General features: G+C 44.8%; 2 protein-coding genes across 3 annotated transcripts in view; one reads left to right on the top strand and one right to left on the bottom strand.

Moving 5' to 3' along the window:
• Positions 1–2,450: 2,450 nt before the first annotated feature.
• SPCS1 (signal peptidase complex subunit 1) lies at positions 2,451–13,208 on the bottom strand. The gene is made up of 4 exons (XM_063940614.1): positions 12,984–13,208; positions 6,588–6,647; positions 3,503–3,589; positions 2,451–2,914 (listed from the first exon to the last, which is right to left on the bottom strand). Exons 1-4 carry the CDS (start codon positions 13,017–13,019, stop codon positions 2,798–2,800), a joined length of 300 nt encoding a protein of 99 aa, XP_063796684.1. The 5' UTR covers positions 13,020–13,208; the 3' UTR covers positions 2,451–2,797.
• Positions 13,209–13,456: 248 nt separating this feature from the next.
• Positions 13,457–19,471, top strand: part of GLT8D1 (glycosyltransferase 8 domain containing 1) — a 73,660-nt gene continuing 67,645 nt past the window's right edge. The window contains exon 1 of one of the 2 annotated variants that reach the window (XM_063940613.1): positions 13,457–13,665. The gene's annotated coding sequence lies outside the window, so the exon portion shown is untranslated. The remainder of the gene's footprint in view (positions 13,666–19,471) is intronic. The other variant, XM_063940611.1, reaches the window with a different exon arrangement.

Here is a 19,471-nt window from a genome sequence, read left to right as displayed (position 1 = left end):
AAATCTTCCAACATGCACAACTGATCTACTCATTGGTAAGGCGCATTCGGCAGTGTATGCACTGCTGTGGACGACCGACAGACATTTCCCCTGTTCCTTCACAGGAAAGGAACGTAGATATCGTGGCTATACACTGAAATATCTCACAGCGTAGGACCACGATATCTGATGTGTCAATCTGACACACATTTTATCTGACATCCTAAGCTTGGCGTCTGTAGTGGAGATTGCTAATCAGCTGAAGGAGGAACGTGTGCCGTGCACATAACCTGCATGTTATACAATTGATATAAAATATCAGAATACTCAACGCATTCAAATGAGAGATTTGTAAATACCCCCAAACTTTCACACAAAGCTCTGGGTGTACGAGTTGAATTAAAGTTATTTCAGGTTCTCAGACAAGGACCTTGCTATTTCTAGAAGGGAGTTCTTACCTCAGGCCATTCATACACTTCATTGTGGATCACTGGAACTCTCTATTTGGCTTACATACTTGTTCTGGTTATCCGCTTGATGTACTAGACCAGGGGTGGGCAATTATTTTAGCTGAGGGCCCACTTGACATTTCCTGTCAGTATCCGAGGGCCACATACAAAATAGCAGCTCGCCCCACTTGCCAAAAATATAGGGACGTGGCTTCATGTGGAAGGGGTGTGGGCAAAAAATAATACAGATTCATATTAGGCTGCACAATAGTCTGCATTATTCAAATTGCGCCACACAGCGCCACTTACACACATTACACCAGGTAGAGCCCCTTTTACACACATTACGGCAGGTAGAGAGCCTTTTTACACATTAACATTTTATTTAGGATAATTATTGTGCAGCAAGCAAATTATCCAGTGTGTTATGGCCCCTGGGGAAAGGTGTGACACGGTGACAGAACACGTGGGGGTTACATGGTGACAGAACACGGTGGGGGTGACAGAACACGGGGGGTGTGACAGTGACAGAACACGGTGGGGGTGACAGAACATGGGGGGTGTGACACGGTGACAGAACACGGGGAGGGGGGGGGTGACAGTGACAGAACACGGGTGTGTGACACGGTGACAGAACACGGTGGGGGTGACACGGTGACAGAACACGAGGGGGGGGTGACAGTGACAGAACACGGGGAGGTGACACAACACGGGAGGTGACACAGTGACACAACACGGGGGGTGACACAGTGACACAACACGGGGGGTGACACAGTGACAGAACACGGGGGGGGTGACACAGTGACAGAACACGGGGGGGGGTGACACAGTGACAGAACACGGGGAGGTAACTCAACACGGGAGGTGACACAGTGACAGAACACGGGGGGGGGGGGGGTGACATAGTGACAGAACACGGGAGGTGTGACATAGTGACAGAACACGGGGGGGTGACAGTGACAGAACACGGGGGGGTGACACAGTGACAGAACACGGGGGGGGGGTGACACAGTGACAGAACACGGGGGGGGGGGGGGACAGTGACAGAACATGGGGGTGACATGGTGACAGAACACGGGAGGGGTTGGTACAGCGAGAGCTAAAGTTCTCTCTCCCAAACCTAAAAACAGTCTGACGCCACTGCCCGCACACACAAATATATGCACACTATCTCACACACACACACACACACACACACACACACACACTTTCTTTCACTTTTCCCAGTAACTTACTGATCTGGCTGGCAGTGGCAGGAAGGATGGATCTGTAGCAGTCTGGCTCTTGTCCCGTGTAGCTCCGCCCCCTGAGGTCCGTGTAGCCCCGCCCCCTTCTCGGCTGAACACAGCCGCTGTCACTGGGGACTCTGGAGGAGGCTGCTACAACGCAGCAGGGGAGAGAGGCGCCGCTGGCAGCTTGGAGGTACTGCAGTGCAGAGCAATGACAAGCAGCTCAGCCAGTCGGGCCGCTTGTCATTGCTCGGTGGTGGGAGGCAGTGGGCCGGGCAGGATCGGTTCGCGGGCCGCATCCGGCCCGCGGGCCGTATTTTGCCCACCCCTATACTAGACTGTACAACTATTACTTTGTAATAGTGTAAAAGATAAAATGCAAAGGAAGTTTGAATTCAATATGTACATTGCTGTTGTACAGTAGAGGTTTTAAATCACTCATCAACAAGATCCCCGGCTGCCACTAGATGGCACCCAATGGAGCAATTCAATTGTTGCTCCATTCAGGCACTAATGAAGCCAGCGAGACACATTTCAGCCTCCTGAGGAGCGAGTTGAACTGTGTGTTAACTCCGTAGTTTGAGTACCCTAACCTGTACTTAAGCCTGGTTTAGCCACTTTGTGCGGTTAAACCTGGTACTAGTGGGCATGCGCATCCAACAGGGGCAACAACTGAATATGTTTGGACGCCCACAAAACAACTGGAGCGGCCCCTTAGTCCTTAAACTCACTTCTACGGAAGTGTCAGTTCAGCTAATTATAAATTGAAGTTACAAATGATAGCAACACAGTATAAAAGGAAAAACAAAACAGATTGGTGTTTTTATTGGACATTTAGACAATACCTGGAACACAAGCCCTATAAGCACAATGTTCTGCTTAGCAGAAAACATATCAGTCCAAGGGGCAGATTTAACAACGAGTGATATTCTTGTTATCATTAATTTACGAATGATAAATGGTGCTCCAGCCAATCAGCTCCACTGTCATGTGTTTGAAACATGACAGGAGCTGAATGTCTGGAGCACCATTTATCATTCGTAATGAGTGATAACAAGAAATAATACTAGTTGCTAAATCTGCCCCCAAGTCCATTTTTCATACATGGTCCTCTGACTTGGTGATGACCGCAGGTGGGAATTATTTGTGCTTTTTGGATTTCTTGTCCTGCTGTTTCTTGTCATCCACAGCACAGTCCTGGACAGGGAGCCATTTTAGAGGATGACGGCGATACATTGGCCATGGAGGAAGAGTTAACTGTAATAAACAAAGGAAAGATGATGTATTGTGGTCAATGTTTCTTTAGCTAGGTCATCTTGTGTAAACCTACAGCATAAAAAGCTATGATCGGATATGTTTTTATATTAAAAAGTTGGGGATATAAGCCAGACAACAAAACAAAAAATGAACTAGAGCAAAAACTTGAAATCTAGGCCAGGATATTACACTGAGTCTGTATGCAGAAGTATCTGCATTCTAAGGGGAAAATTCAATTGTTTATGCGTGCCCAATCTTCCGTCTCAAGTAACGCGAGATCAGGGGCTGCTATTCAATTGTTTTATTAATGCACCGATTGCGCCCTGCAGTACTGTGTTTAGCCATGTAAAATGTCGAAACCTGACTAAAGTGATGGATGCGACGCAAAATGTGCCGTTTGGGTGCCCAAACGGGTCACTTTTCGCACATTTATCGCCAGCTCAGGGGGGCTTAGAGCAAAAATGCCAGCGCTGGCAGCTGTTCTCGCCCAAGCAACTGAATTGCTCCATCAGGCACTCAGCAATGACAGCCGCCGGCACAAACAACTGAAATCCCCCCTAAGAGTTAAACTGTAAGAAAATATCATACCAAGCAAGACACCGCAAACCCTGCGATCACTATGTACACCGTCCAGCCAAACTGTTCAATGACGAAACCGTAGATAAAGCCGACCACCTGCAAGAGACAAGTTTACATTTAATCAAGCCCTTCAACCATGACCTTTCATGTTCATCTAACCGTTACTAAACTACACATCTGAACATGTACCAGATATCAGCCTTGGGATAATACATTACTCCATTCAATGGATTTTAAAATGTTTCTGGTCATAAAAATTAGTGTTTCGTTTAGCGTTACGTTTAAACACAAATTTAAAAAGTGAACCTGGCAGCAAGCAATGAGATGCCTAATATTACATGACACTGTACATTAAAAGTACCATTTGGGTACATTTATATAAAATATAACCATGCAGTCCAAATTCCATCAAAAAATACAGCACCATGTCTGTAAATGTGCGACAGGCGATAGTCTTACACCGTTATAGGGGTGCTTATTTCTGCCATAGGAGCCCCATAAACCTGCATCTTTTCCAAAACCGAGTCACTGAGAGACATGCAGTTAAAAGCAGACTACTGTTTCTGGTCCGAACAAACAAGGCTGGTAACTAAGAACATGGGATTTATTTAGACTATATATATTATATACTGATTACAATGAAACCAACATTAAAAGACCCACATGAATTTAAATGAAAGGAGGATACAAGGGAGATCTTGGACCAAAATCAGACTGAATATGGTACCTCATTCAGGTTGGATCGCATATTACGATCCAACCGGAATTTCTGCGTTCACCCGGTGGGTGCATGCGAAGGGCCGGTAAATGCGAATGCCTCTGCCTGATTGATAGAGGCGGTGGCGGGGCGGGAGAGGGACAACAATCCTCCATTTCCAAGGCAGAGACTGAGCGATGCATGGGCGTTTGCGCGGGCGGTATTGGGGCGGCTGCGTTGTGTCACACGCAGCCACTCTGATCAAAAAGATGACGGCGGTCCTCCTGCCGTCGCAGCCAGGCTGTGCCAGCAGGAAGCTTCCTTAATTTTTGCGACCGCGCACTAATTGCAGCGCAATCGCAATTAGTGCGGGTCGCAGTTGGGGAGGGGAGGTGTGTGTGGGGGGGGTCAGCGATTAGCATGCTGGGCGGCCGTGCCCTGCGATAGGGGCCCCCCAGCATGCAAGGCAAAGGATTGCAAATTCTGCTAAAAAGCAGAATTTGCAATCCTTATGGAATAGGGTACATAGTGAAAAGTTCCTTCTGTACGAGTAGCACGGAACATTTGTATGAAGTAATTTCTTGGCAGATACAGGTGATCGTGTTGGATACGTTACTGGGTTTGCTGGCACTCTGTCTAACATTTGATGGGCTTGTTTTAAACCCATCCCCTTCTGGAGAGATACCATATTGCCTAATCCTAGATACTGTATAACATTAACATGGCAAATTATCCTCTATCATGGGTATTGAAAATGCGGCCCACCAGCTGCCAGAAAACTACAAATCCCAGCATGTCCTGCCACAGTGTTAGCATACCCTAATAGCAAAACGGTGGCAGGACATGCTGTGATGTGTAGTTCCACAGCAGCTGGAGGGCCAAATGTTGAAAATCCATGCCCATACTCTTTACTTCCACAATCTACTTGGCATATATCAGAGATTTACACATGAAGACAGAGAAACATTGCCAATTAGGGTAGTACCTGTGATTTATATATTCAACAGCACTCCTATCACTTTTCTAGCAGTAGTAAAAACTTTGAGACAAACTGAATTCCCCCCTATGTGCACTGTACTTGCTGCTGTTCTATACTATAATAATCCTGTGCAATAACGTGACACCTGGTTCCTTACCCAACTCCACTATTTTCTGTACACCTCTGCCTCCCCTACACACACACACCTGCCCTTTCATCATGTTTTTTGATTGCTTTTAAAGAAAAATAAGGAAAAGCACTGAACGCTGTACGACGATGCTTCGTTTGGTCAGGTTTTTGTTTGTTTTTTTAAAATTGGTCCCATGTAGAATTGTAGCGGTGATTGCCATCTAGCCACTTTGTTAGGAACACAATAGTTCCAAATCAATAACACAAGAAAAAATTACTTCACTTAACATTTATGTAAAATTGCTAACATGTCCCAGTGTTATTTTCCATATGTTATAACAGATGATAAAAGTTGCTTTATGTTCAGGTTGAATTCAATGCATCTCAGATTTAGGGGGCCATTCAGTTGTTTAATGGGCACCCATAATTGCATCTTCTGAATCACTTTAGACAGAGTGGTATGCAATTGTTTGGGCGTTCAATGTTTTATTGCGCTGATCGTGCCCAGAATTGTCAGGTTTAGCCATGCTGCCCGTAACGCAGAAATGTTGTCACTTTTCTGCTCGCAGCTTCCCGAGCTGGCAGCATGTGCACCCAAATGGCAGCACAATTAAACTGCTGCCTACGGGCGACCTCTAGTGACAGGCATCCAAATATCAATTGAATCGCCCCCATTATCTTAATCCTTTAGAGAATCCATATGGTGAATGTTTACAAATGTTGTCCTTGACAAACAAACTTAACGCAGACCACAAAATGGGTGACCAGACAATCAAAATACAACATAACATGAATGATTAGTTCTCCTAAATGTGTATTGTTAACAAAACGTGACGTGCGGTGAGGCAGAGCCTATCCTGTCATACGAGTACACCAGAGTTTTGACTAAAGTATATGAAAAATACAAAGAATATATTACAAATATCTTCTAGTATTCTAATCATTTTTATAGTCAAAACTCTGGAGTAAAAAGTCTATGGCGCCTGCCCTGTCCGCACATCTCTGATCAAAGCTCACCAAATTTCCAGTAGTTAACACTGCTGCACCTGTGTATAATGCCCATATGAACCCTCTGGCTCATATATTGTGTGTAAATATGGCTCTGGTACTAGCCAGTGCCTCCTCAGGCATTTACCTCCCCACACGTCCCTGGTATAGATCAGTTATCAGTGTGAGCGACCAGAACACCAATAGACCCATGTGAGTGGCGGTCTTTAAAAGTGATTTTTCCAAACTGAATACTTCATATTCAAAGAACATATAAAGTAGGATAAAATGGATTTACTTACTGCAGAAAATAGTATTATTCCTTGAAAGATCTGTTCCGCAAGTTTCTGACCTTTGTAATCCTACAAGATACAAAAAAGGGCAACAACCAAATTACTTTGTGAGTGATATGCACAACTTGATATGATGGAATAAGACCTAGAGTTATCAAGCCTTGGAGAGTGATACATTACACTGTGGTAAAGTACCAACCAATCAGCTCCTGTCACTTTTCAAACACAGCCTGCAACAAAGCAGTTAGGAGCTGATTGGTTGGTACTTTATCACCGTGCAATTTATCACTCTCCAAGCCTTGATAAGTCCCAAACTGGCTAAATTACTAAAGCTTTATGTCCTGCTCTCTTTATGTACCAAAAAGGTAATGGGTCCCTGTGCTGGGATTCCTGTCAATGTCTGGAACAGGAAAATGGGGCTGCTTTTGGGGATTTGGCATTGCCTGCTTGAGGCAGGTAAAAGAAAATCCCAGATAAGCCGCATCTCGTGCCAGCTTATCAGGGCTAATTGGATAGCCCCTGGCAAGACAATTAGGCGCAGTAATTTACTGAGTCTGATTGGATACCGCCCTATGATGAGCTATTGTATAAGTCTGGACAGAGTCCAGCGATATAAAGTGCAGGAGCAGCTACTGGTGTCATGGAACAACTGCTTCCCACAGGCATATACCGTATATACTTGAGTATAAGTCGACCCGAATATAAGCCGAGGCACCTAATTTTACCACAAAAAACTGGGAAAAATTACTGACTCGAGTATAAGCCTAGGGTGGGAAATGCACGGTGCCAGGGGTTTTCATGCTCAGGGTGTCATGCTCGTTGCCAAGGGTTTCATGCGGTAGGTGTTATGCTTGTTGCCAGGGGGTAATGCTTGTTGCTAGGGTTGTGCCCCCAGTGCCATATATACCACCAATGACAGATATCCCCCCACAGTGCCAGATAAAAACATGCCCCCGTTGCTTTGCCCCCAGTAGTTATGCCCCTTCTTTGCCCCCAGTAGTTGTGCCCCCTCTTTCATTGCCCCCAGTAGTTATGCCCTCTTTCTTTGCCCCCAGTAGTTGTGCCCCCTCTTTCATTGCCCCCAGTAGTTATGACCCCTCTTTCTTTGCCCCCAGTAGTTGTGCCCACTTTCTTTGCCCCCAGTAGTTGTGCCCCCTTTCTTTGCCCCCAGTAGTTGTGCCCCCCTTCTTTGACCCCAGTAGTTGTGCCCCCTTTCTTTGACCCCAGTAGTTGTGCCCCCTTTCTTTGACCCCAGTAGTTGTGCCCCCTTTCTTTGACCCCAGTAGTTGTGCCCCCTTTCTTTGCCCCCAGTAGTTGTGCCCCCTCTTTCTTTGCCCCCTGTTGCTGTGCCCCCGTCGCCGCTTACAAACACACACAAAAACAATACTTACCACTGCCCCGCTCCTGCTTCTTAACCGCTTCTTCTGCTGCTGCACTGCTCCGTCTGTCCGCCCGCTCCGGCGCCCGCTTTCCGGCACCCGATCATCTCTATGGGAGAGACGTCATGACGTCTCTCCCATAGCAACGCCGCACAGACACTAGAGGTCAATAATGACCTCTAGTGTCTGTCCCTGGAGCCGGCTGCAGCGGACGCCCACACAGCCCACGGCGTCTGCTGCAGCCGTTGACTCGAGTATAAGCCGAGGGGGGCTTTTTTCAGCATAGAAAAATGTGCTGAAAAAGTCGGCTTATACTTGAGTATATACGGTACTAAATATTCCTTTTATGTCAGAGGTGTCATACTGTATGAACAACTAGAACATCCATGAATAACTTCCCTATATATTTGAGATTTTAGTTTTGTTTGGAAAAAGTGCAAAAATGGTTCATTTTAGCTTAAAAAAGCATATGTAAAAGCTGAATGTAGTGTAACATAAAATTAAGTGTTTTCTTTAATTCTCTAGAATACACTAAAGAAATGATCACTAAAATCTGATAGGTTGCTATGGTCAACATCTCCACTTTTCTATATCACTGGATTTTCAATGCATGCATGCACAACCAAGTCACTAGCAACATAAGAGCCCTGGATCTTCCTATATTAAAAAGTGTGAGATTCAATTGTGTTCTAGCCTGCAGCCAGTAGATGGTTCCCAATGCAGCGGACCAGTTTGAGCACTCAAACAGGACTTTTCGCTTCATGGGGGTAATTCCAAGTTGATCTCAGCAGGACATTTTTTAGCAGTTGGGCAAAACCATGTGCACTGCAGGGGAGGCAGATATAACATGTGCAGGGAGAGTTAGATTTGGGTGGGTTATTTTGTTTCTGTGCAGGGTAAATACTGGCTGCTTTATTTTTACACTGCAATTTAGATTGCAGATTGAACTCACCACACCCAAATCTATCTCTCTCTGCACATGTTATATCTGTCTCCCCTGCAGTGCACATGGTTTTGCCCAACTGCTAACAAAATTCCTGCGGCGATCAACTCAGAATTACCCCCCATGCCCATTACTTTGGTCTGGTTTAGCTGCTTTACGGGAGCATGCATCGTCAGCGACATAGTGCATACACACTAGGTGATGTGAACGCTATATCGTACGATCCTGGAAATATCGGCCGGATTGTGTGATATATTGTCTAGTGTGTATCCACCTTAAGATCAACCTGTACCAGAATGATGGGAAGAAAAAAAAAAAAAGTGTGGAGAAGGCTTGGACTGGCTCATGATCCGAAGCGTACCACATCAGGTATAGATACGCTTTCCCCTATGGCTCCTGCAATCCACCCTGGACACTCTTCCCAGCTCAACCTCTGTGGCCTGGCCGTGAGTATCCGTCTATATACCCTAACCATCACCCTTATACCCTACTCTTAACACCTAACGTGAATACCTTAACCCTTACTTGTAACACGAATACCCTGACACTAACACCCTAACCCTTAAACCTAACCCCTAACACTAATACCTTCATCCTTGATCCTGATAACACTAATACCCCAACCCTCACCCTTAATCCTAACCCTAATTAAACCCATAACATTGACCCCTGACCCTAATAACCTAACCCTAAAAGGGCAGACTAGATGGGCCAAATGGGTCTTATTTGCCGTCAAATTCTGTCTTTATAGCTGTAAAACACAGTGGAGGCAGTGTGATGGCATGGGCATGCCTAGCTTCCAATAGCACTGGGTCACTAGAATTTGTTACTGATGTGGCAGAAGCAGACGGATACATTCCGAAGTGTATAGGGCTATCCTGTCTGCTTACATTCAGTGAAGTTGATTGCTTGGCGCTTCACATTACAGATGGACAATAACTCACAACATCATGAGAAAGCAACCCAGGAGGTTTTATGGAGCAAAGAAGTGGAATATTTTGCAATGGCCGAGTCAGTCAATTGATCTCAACCCAATTAAGCATGCATTTCACTTGCTGGAGACAACACTAAAGGCAGGAAGACCACACACAAACAACAGATGAAGACATCTGCAGTAAAGGCCTGGTAAAGCACAACAAAGGAGGAAACCCAGCATTTGCAGATGTCCATGGGTTCCAGATTGCAAAGGATTCACTACAAAGTATTAAAAATTAACATTTTATTTACAATTGTTAATCTGTCCAATTACATTTGAGCCCCTGAAAATAGGCTCTATGGGGAGTATTCAATTACGGTCGGAAGTTCTGACGGCAGAAAGACGGCACTCTCCGACGATAATCAGAACTTTACGACACTTCAATATTCAATTGAAGTGCCTTTCTTCCGCCCTGTCAGAAATTCTGACACATCGAAAAACACATGGATGAGCGGAATCCATGTGTTTTCGACACTGCCGCGGTCGAAAAGGGCCCATTTTTTGATCATTAATTTTTGCCCATAAGAGAGGGCGAAAATTAATGGACAGAATGGGAGGGGAAACGGGTGGAAACGGTCCGCTATTGAATAGTAAAGCGACGGATCCTCTCCGTCGAAGAGGATCAGACTTTTATTAAATATACCCCTATGTATAAAAATGGTGGCAAAACCTAAACGTTTTATACTACATTTTTGTTCAATCGCTTGAATTAAAGCTGAAAGACTGCACTTCAATTGATTGATTTCAAATCCATTGTGGTTGCGTACAGAGCCATAATTATAAAGACTGTGTCAGTGTCTAAATATTTATAGACCTAACTGTGTACCCACCCCTTTAACGATATTGCCCCAACGTATCCCATTTGTGCTCAGTCATAGGAAGATAATAGGAAAATCTATTTCACGCTTACTACAGCTTTCTTTTCCTATACCAGACCATGGCCATTGGCACAAGCAAACCCTAGCAGTTTAGTATGTTGCACAGGCCAGTCAAAATGATAAAAACCAAGAGAGGAGGTCTTTAGGATCACTGTCTGTCATTCACAAGTCTTAAAAATTGGGGCTATGTTCTCATCCCTGTGAGTAAGTGCGTTTATACGCCGCATTTACTGTACCACCGGACTCTCAGATTTTTGTTTGCAGCTTCATAGGTCCACTATGGAGGCAAGTTTGGGTGCCATTGATGACATTTTTATGCTGTAGCAACAACAACCCCTAATGGAACAGATCCCTATGGAACATGAATGTGGGTTCGGTATGGGATCTCGGCATCGAGAATGCCGACAGGGGACGGGGTCATTATTTTACAATTCCCCTGGGGTGGCGGCTAGGGCTAAGACTCTGGGGGGTGGCAGCTACGACTAAACCCCCCCCCCCCTCTCCTTCTAGTGCCGAACCCTAACAGTGCTCTCAACACATACTTTCAGTAAGTCCGAGGTCAGTGTTCCAACGCCGGGATTCAGAGTGTCGGTCACATGAACACTGGCATTCCGACTGCTGGGATACTAAACGCATCCCCACTATAACAAGCACTAAAAAAGTATTCATGAATAATGTAGCAATAGCAATCACCAGGTGCAAAATCAAAAGAAATTGTGCATGTGGACTGTCCACCAATTTTTAAAACTGCAATATGTATTTTAGCAGCAGTTTTATAGTAATGCACTGAATCTAACACACAGGCGTCCAGAGTGATTCTCTCCAGCACAAGTGCTCTGTAAAGGTAACAGCAAATCTGACATTCTAAATATTGCTGTCCCAACCCTACTACCTGACATACATATATATCGCACATTTATTACAATATTATAGAAAGCTTTCCAGGAACACTTAGCTGCTAAGCACCGTATGTGTACTGTACTGAGCAATCCTTTCCCGGCTGTATGCTGTGGTGTTACAATTATACTCCGCTGAATAGATCACATTGTTGGTACTACCGTGGCCATACAGCTGGCTACAGAGTGTCAGTTCTGTGCATTTGAGTCTGCAGGTCCAGGAGGTGTTTGTACCTTATGCCTATATCTCAGGAAAGCAAAGAGTGTACATCGCGGTTACTCGTGTTTGCAGGGTGAGACGTGCGCAGTAATCTGCACGGGGTTAAGGGGTCTATTCATGAAGCAGTGAAAAGAGTGGAGGGGATCAGTATGATTTGCAGATGGACAGCATTCCGTGCATAAGAATACCGACAGCCCCCCAACCCTCCTCTGGCCCCTACCCTAACCCTACCTTGTGGGTGCCTAACCCTCTCCACTTCATGCCTGACCTTAACCTCTACTTCTATGTGCCTTACCCTAACCCCCCTTCTTCTGCCTTAACCTAAACAACCCCTCCCCCATCCTTCACCAGCTCGGTAGGACGCCAACGCATCCCACTGTCCAGACAACCGAGATGCCGGCTGTCAGTAATGTGACGCAGGTATCCCAAGTGGCGTCGGTATCTTATCGCTGGCATTGCCTCCTACTTCGGGATCCCTGCGTCAGTGTATCAACCGCCGGGATCCTGTCTGTCGGAAGCTAACTGCTTCCTGAGTGGAGAAGTTGCCCATGGCAACCAAACAGCTGTTCTGTATCATTTTGTAGTATGCAAATTATAACTTCCTTTAATTCTGATTGGCTGTCACGGGCAACTTCTCCACTGCTTCATGAATAGACCCCTAAGCATCAGTAATGTTGATTTTTAAATGTCTAACATTTCTTCAATTTTTTTCAAATTCAATAAATGTGTATTACACCAAAGTCACACTCAATGAGTATATCTGCAATACAGCCATACTACTGTAGCTAGTCTATTCATGGTTTATTGCATATATGCGCGAACACCATATCTCTCTGCTCAACACCACCAATCCTATACACCTCTATGTGTACAGAGCACAGCTGTGATGTAGTTACGTGTAAGATACAAACACTGATCACTGCAGGATACGAGCAGATGACAGAGGGGACAGCCACTGTGCACACAGATGCGATAAATGACTGCCCATTGCCACAGACAGCTCTGCGGACTCTCCCCATGCATGGTGCAGCAGCAGGACACACATGAGCCGGCCCCGGAGAACCCCTCACTACACGCCGCGCTGCGGGTGGCCTGTGCCGGCCACTGTCTCACCATTTGGGTGGGGATGGAGGCGAATATATCCAACATGGTGGCAGCTGAGCGGATCTCTCCTACACACCAGCAGCGGATCGCAGTCCGGAAGCGCTAGAGATGCCTGAGTAGCAGCAGCGTCACCCCAACGGAGGACCCCTATAGCTGCCCTAACCGCGCCTGACTGCTCCAGGTCATTGCGTGAACTACTCCGTGCAGTTCTTAGCCACAGCTTAATGGCACAGCTCTATCGCAATGGACTACACAAACCTATCGCTGACAAACCACACTTTTAAGGACAGGTGTCTACAGTGCGGAGAAGACGGGAGGGGGCTTCGGGTCCGCCATGTCTCTTCAGGGCAAAGCACACACTTGAAATGATGAAGGTGCGCCAGACAAATTGATGACATGAACCAAGACATCTTAATCATTCTGTAAAATTCGTTAATTATAAGACATCGCACTTCAGTCCATAGTTTGGGACGAGGCTGCCCTATCAAAGATGGAGGCAGGAGCTTCAGTCATGTGACACGCGTGTTTCTCCCTGATCATGTGGCCTGGAGTTAGTCACGTGGAGGCGGGGCCGCCTTGTGGCTTAGTCCTGATGTTGAGTTGGCAATTTGGTTTCATCATATAGCTCGTTCTGTGCTGGGAGCTGGGACTTTGAGCTGCTTGCCCTGGCAGTGTCCTGTATATACAGTATGTATGTATGTATGTATGTATGTATGGATGGGTATATGTAGCTTTGTGTATATCAGTGGTGTCTATTTTACATATCTGGTTCTTATGCATTATTATTACATGTTTCTTCACATAGTGTGTGTAGTGCTCGGCTAATAAGTTAAAATTAGGAGGTTGTATTACACAAGTGCTCACTAATGTTTTTATTGTACTCATTTCTCTGCCTATGTTTAGAATATATATTTAATTTACACTATTTTGGGTGAGGTTCCATATTTATGTATAAGTGAATACGAGGCTGAAGTTAGCTTCTTATTCGGCCAGCTTCTTATTCACTTCTTATTCAAGCTCCAGCTTCTTATTCACTTCTTATTCGAACTCCAGCTTCTTATTCAGATCATTCAGTTTCGCAAGGGTTAATGAGTCTTCTGTCACAAATTTGACACCTGAAATCAACAGAGTAGGGTCCCTTGCATGTGACCCACTTGTATTTTGCCTGGCCCAACACTGTTTTGGGCATGAAATACACTGGCAAAGTGGGCACACACACCATATTTTGCCATTTTGAATAAGTAGCTGTAGTTTAGCAAGGGTTAACTAGTCTTGGGCCACAAATTTGACCCCCAAAAACAACAGAGGGTGGTCACTTACATATGACGCAGTTGTATTTTGCTTGGCCCAACGCTGTTTTGGGCATGAAATACACTGGCAAAATGGGCACACACACCATATTTTGCCATTTTGAATAAGTAGCTGTAGTTTAGCAAGGGTTAACTAGTCTTGGGCCACAAATTTGACCCCCAAAAACAACAGAGGGTGGTCACTTACATATGACGCAGTTGTATTTTGCCTGGCCCAACGCTGTTTTGGGCATGAAATACACTGGCAAAGTGGGCACACACACCATATTTTACCATTTTGAATAAGTAGCTGTAGTTTTGCAAGGGTTAACCAGTCTTGGGCCACAAATCTGACACCTGAAATCAACAGAGGGTGGTCACTTACATATGACGCAGTTGTATTTTGCTTGGCCCAACGCTGTTTTGGGCATGAAATACAGTACACTGGCAAAGTGGGCACACACACCATATCTTACCATTTTGAATAAGTAGCTGTAGTTTTGCAAGGGTTAACCAGTCTTGGGCCACACATTTGACCCGCAAAAACAACAGAGGGTGGTCACTTGCATGTGACCCACTTGTATTTTTCCTGGCTCAACGCTGTTTTGGGCATGAAATACACTGGCAAAGTGGGCACACACACCATGATTTGCTATTTTGAATAAGTAGCTGTAGTTTTGCAAGGGTTAACCAGTCTTGGGCCACACATTTGACCCGCAAAAACAACAGAGGGTGGTCACTTGCATGTGACCCACTTGTATTTTTCCTGGCTCAACGCTGTTTTGGGCATGAAATACACTGGCAAAGTGGGCACACACACCATGATTTGCTATTTTGAATAAGTAGCTGTAGTTTTGCAAGGGTTAACCAGTCTTGGGCCACAAATTTGACAACTGAAATCAACAGAGGGTGGTCACTTACATATGACCCACTTGTATTTTGCTTGGCCCAACGCTGTTTTGGGCATGAAATACACTGGCAAAGTGGGCACAGACACCATTTTATAAATTGCCATTTTGAATAAGTAGCTGTAGTTTTGCAAGGGTTAACTAGTCTTGGGCCACAAATTTGACCCCTGAAATCAACAAAGGGTGGTCACTTACATATGACCCACTTGTATTTTGCTTGGCCCAACGCTGTTTTGGGCATACAATACACTGGCAAAGTGGGCACACACACCATATTTTGCCATTTTGAATAAGCAGCTGTAGTTTTGCAAGGGTTAACTAGTCTTGGGCCACAAATTTGACCCCTGAAATCAGCAGAGGGTGGTCACTTACATATGACCCACTTGTATTTTGTTTGGCCCAACGCTGTTTCGGGCATGAAATACACTGGCAAAGTGGGCACACACACCATATTTTACCATTTTGAATAAGTAGCTGTAGTTTTGCAAGGGTTAACCAGTCTTGGGCCACAAATCTGACACCTGAAATCAACAGAGGGTGGTCATTTACATGTGTCGCAGTTGTATTTTGCCTGGCCCAACGCTGTTTTGAGCATGAAATATACTGGCAAAGTGGGCACACACCATATTTTGCCATTTTGAATAAGTAGCTGTAGTTTAGCAAGGGTTAACTAGTCTTGGGCCACAAATTTGACCCCCAAAAACAACAGAGGGTGGTCACTTACATATGACGCAGTTGTATTTTGCTTGGCCCAACGCTGTTTTGGGCATGAAATACACTGGCAAAGTGGGCACACACACCATATTTTGCCATTTTCAATAAGTAGCTGTAGTTTTGCAAGGGTTAACTAGTCTTGGGCCACAAATTTGACACCTGAAATCAACAAAGGGTGATCAGTTACATATGACCCACTTGTATTTTGCTTGGCCCAACGCTGTTTTGGGCATGAAATACACTGGCAAAGTGGGCACACACACCATATTTTGCCATTTTGAATAAGTAGCTGTAGTTTAGCAAGGGTTAACTAGTCTTGGGCCACAAATTTGACCCCCAAAAACAACAGAGGGTGGTCACTTACATATGACGCAGTTGTATTTTGCTTGGCCCAACGCTGTTTTGGGCATGAAATACACTGGCAAAGCGGGCACACACACCATATTTTGCCATTTTGAATAAGTAGCTGTAGTTTAGCAAGGGTTAACTAGTCTTGGGCCACAAATTTGACCCCCAAAAACAACAGAGGGTGGTCACTTACATATGACGCAGTTGTATTTTGCCTGGCCCAACGCTGTTTTGGCCACGAAATACACTGGCAAAGTGGGCACACACACCATATTTTACCATTTTGAATAAGTAGCTGTAGTTTTGCAAGGGTTAACCAGTCTTGGGCCACAAATTTGACACCTGAAATCAACAGAGGGTGGTCACTTACATATGACCCACTTGTATTTTGCTTGGCCCAACGCTGTTTTGGGCATGAAATACACTGGCAAAGTGGGCACACACACCATATTTTACCATTTTGAATAAGTAGCTGTAGTTTTGCAAGGATTAACCAGTCTTGGGCCACAAATCTGACACCTGAAATCAACAGAGGGTGGTCACTTACATGTGACGCAGTTGTATTTTGCTTGGCCCAACGCTGTTTTGGGCATGAAATATACTGGCAAAGTGGGCACACACACCATATTTTGCCATTTTGAATAAGTAGCTGTAGTTTAGCAAGGGTTAACTAGTCTTGGGCCACAAATTTGACCCCCAAAAACAACAGAGGGTGGTCACTTACATATGACGCAGTTGTATTTTGCCTGGCCCAACGCTGTTTTGGCCACGAAATACACTGGCAAAGTGGGCACACACACCATATTTTACCATTTTTAATAAGTAGCTGTAGTTTTGCAAGGGTTAACCAGTCTTGGGCCACAAATTTGACACCTGAAATCAACAGAGGGTGGTCACTTACATATGACCCACTTGTATTTTGCTTGGCCCAACGCTGTTTTGGGCATGAAATACACTGGCAAAGTGGGCACACACACCATATTTTACCATTTTGAATAAGTAGCTGTAGTTTTGCAAGGATTAACCAGTCTTGGGCCACAAATCTGACACCTGAAATCAACAGAGGGTGGTCACTTACATGTGACGCAGTTGTATTTTGCTTGGCCCAACGCTGTTTTGGGCATGAAATATACTGGCAAAGTGGGCACACACACCATATTTTGCCATTTTGAATAAGTAGCTGTAGTTTAGCAAGGGTTAACTAGTCTTGGGCCACAAATTTGACCCCCAAAAACAACAGAGGGTGGTCACTTACATATGACGCAGTTGTATTTTGCTTGGCCCAACGCTGTTTTGGGCATGAAATACACTGGCAAAGTGGGCACACACACCATATTTTACCATTTTGAATAAGTAGCTGTAGTTTTTCAAGGGTTAACCAGTCTTGGGCCACAAATCTGACACCTGAAATCAACAGAGGGTGGTCACTTACATATGACGCAGTTGTATTTTGCTTGGCCCAACGCTGTTTTGGGCATGAAATACACTGGCAAAGTGGGCACACACACCATATTTTGCCATTTTGAATAAGTAGCTGTAGTTTAGCAAGGGTTAACTAGTCTTGGGCCACAAATTTGACCCCCAAAAACAACAGAGGGTGGTCACTTACATATGACGCAGTTGTATTTTGCCTGGCCCAACGCTGTTTTGGGCATGAAATACACTGGCAAAGTGGGCACACACACCATATTTTACCAGTTTGAATAAGTAGCTGTAGTTTTGCAAGGGTTAACCAGTCTTGGGCCACAAATCTGACACCTGAAATCAACAGAGGGTGGTCACTTACATATGACGCAGTTGTATTTTGCTTGGCCCAACGCTGTTTTGGGCATGAAATACAGTACACTGGCAAAGTGGGCACACACACCATATTTTACCATTTTGAATAAGTAGCTGTAGTTTTGCAAGGGTTAACCAGTCTTGGGCCACACATTTGCCCCGCAAAAACAACAGAGGGTGGTCACTTGCATGTGATCCACTTGTATTTTTCCTGGCTCAACGCTGTTTTGGGCATGAAATACACTGGCAAAATGGGCACACACACCATGATTTGCTATTTTGAATAAGTAGCTGTAGTTTTGCAAGGGTTAACCAGTCTTGGGCCACAAATTTGACAACTGAAATCAACAGAGGGTGGTCACTTACATATGACCCACTTGTATTTTGCTTGGCCCAACGCTGTTTTGGGCATGAAATACACTGGCAAAGTGGGCACAGACACCATTTTATAAATTGCCATTTTGAATAAGTAGCTGTAGTTTTGCAAGGGTTAACTAGTCTTGGGCCACAAATTTTACCCCTGAAATCAACAGAGGGTGGTCACTTACATATGACCCACTTGTATTTTGCTTGGCCCAACGCTGTTTTGGGCATACAATACACTGGCAAAGTGGGCACACACACCATATTTTGCCATTTTGAATAAGTAGCTGTAGTTTTGCAAAGGTTAACTAGTCTTGGGCCACAAATTTTACCCCTGAAATCAACAGAGAGTGGTCACTTGCATGTGACCCACTTGTATTTTGCCTGGCCCAATGCTGTTTTGGGCATGAAATACACTGGCAAAGTGGGCACACACACCATGTTTTGCCATTTTGAATAAGTAGCTGTAGTTTTGCAAGGGTTAACTAGTCTTGGGCCACAAATTTGACCCCTGAAATCAGCAGAGGGTGGTCACTTACATATCACCCACTTGTATTTTGTTTGGCCCAACGCTGTTTTGGGCATGAAATACACTGGCAAAGTGGGCACACACACCATATTTTGCCATTTTGAATAAGTAGCTGTAGTTTTGCAAGGGTTAACTAGTCTTGGGCCACAAATTTGACACCTGAAATCAATAGAGGGTGGTCACTTACATATCACTCATTTGTATTTTGTTTGGCCCAACGCTGTTTTGGGCATGAAATACACTGGCAAAGTGGGCACACACCATATTTTGCTATTTTGAATAAGTAGCTGTAGTTTTGCAAGGGTTAAATAGTTTTGGGCCACAAATTTTACCCCTGAAATCAACAGAGGGTGGTCACTTACATATCACCCACTTGTATTTTGCTTGACCCAATGCTGTTTTGGGCATGAAATACACTGGCAAAGTGGGCATAAACACCATTTTATAAATTGCTATTTTGAATAAGTAGCTGTGGTTTTGCAAGGGTTAACTAGTCTTGGGCCACAAATTTGACACATGAAATCAGCAGAGGGTGGTCACTTACATATCACCCACTTGTATTTTGTT

This window comes from Pseudophryne corroboree, chromosome 9 (genome assembly GCF_028390025.1).
Source record: "Pseudophryne corroboree isolate aPseCor3 chromosome 9, aPseCor3.hap2, whole genome shotgun sequence".
Classification (NCBI taxonomy): domain Eukaryota; kingdom Metazoa; phylum Chordata; class Amphibia; order Anura; family Myobatrachidae; genus Pseudophryne; species Pseudophryne corroboree.
The sequence above is the reverse complement of the archived record's forward strand: the minus strand, read 5'-3'. Positions and strand labels throughout refer to the sequence as shown.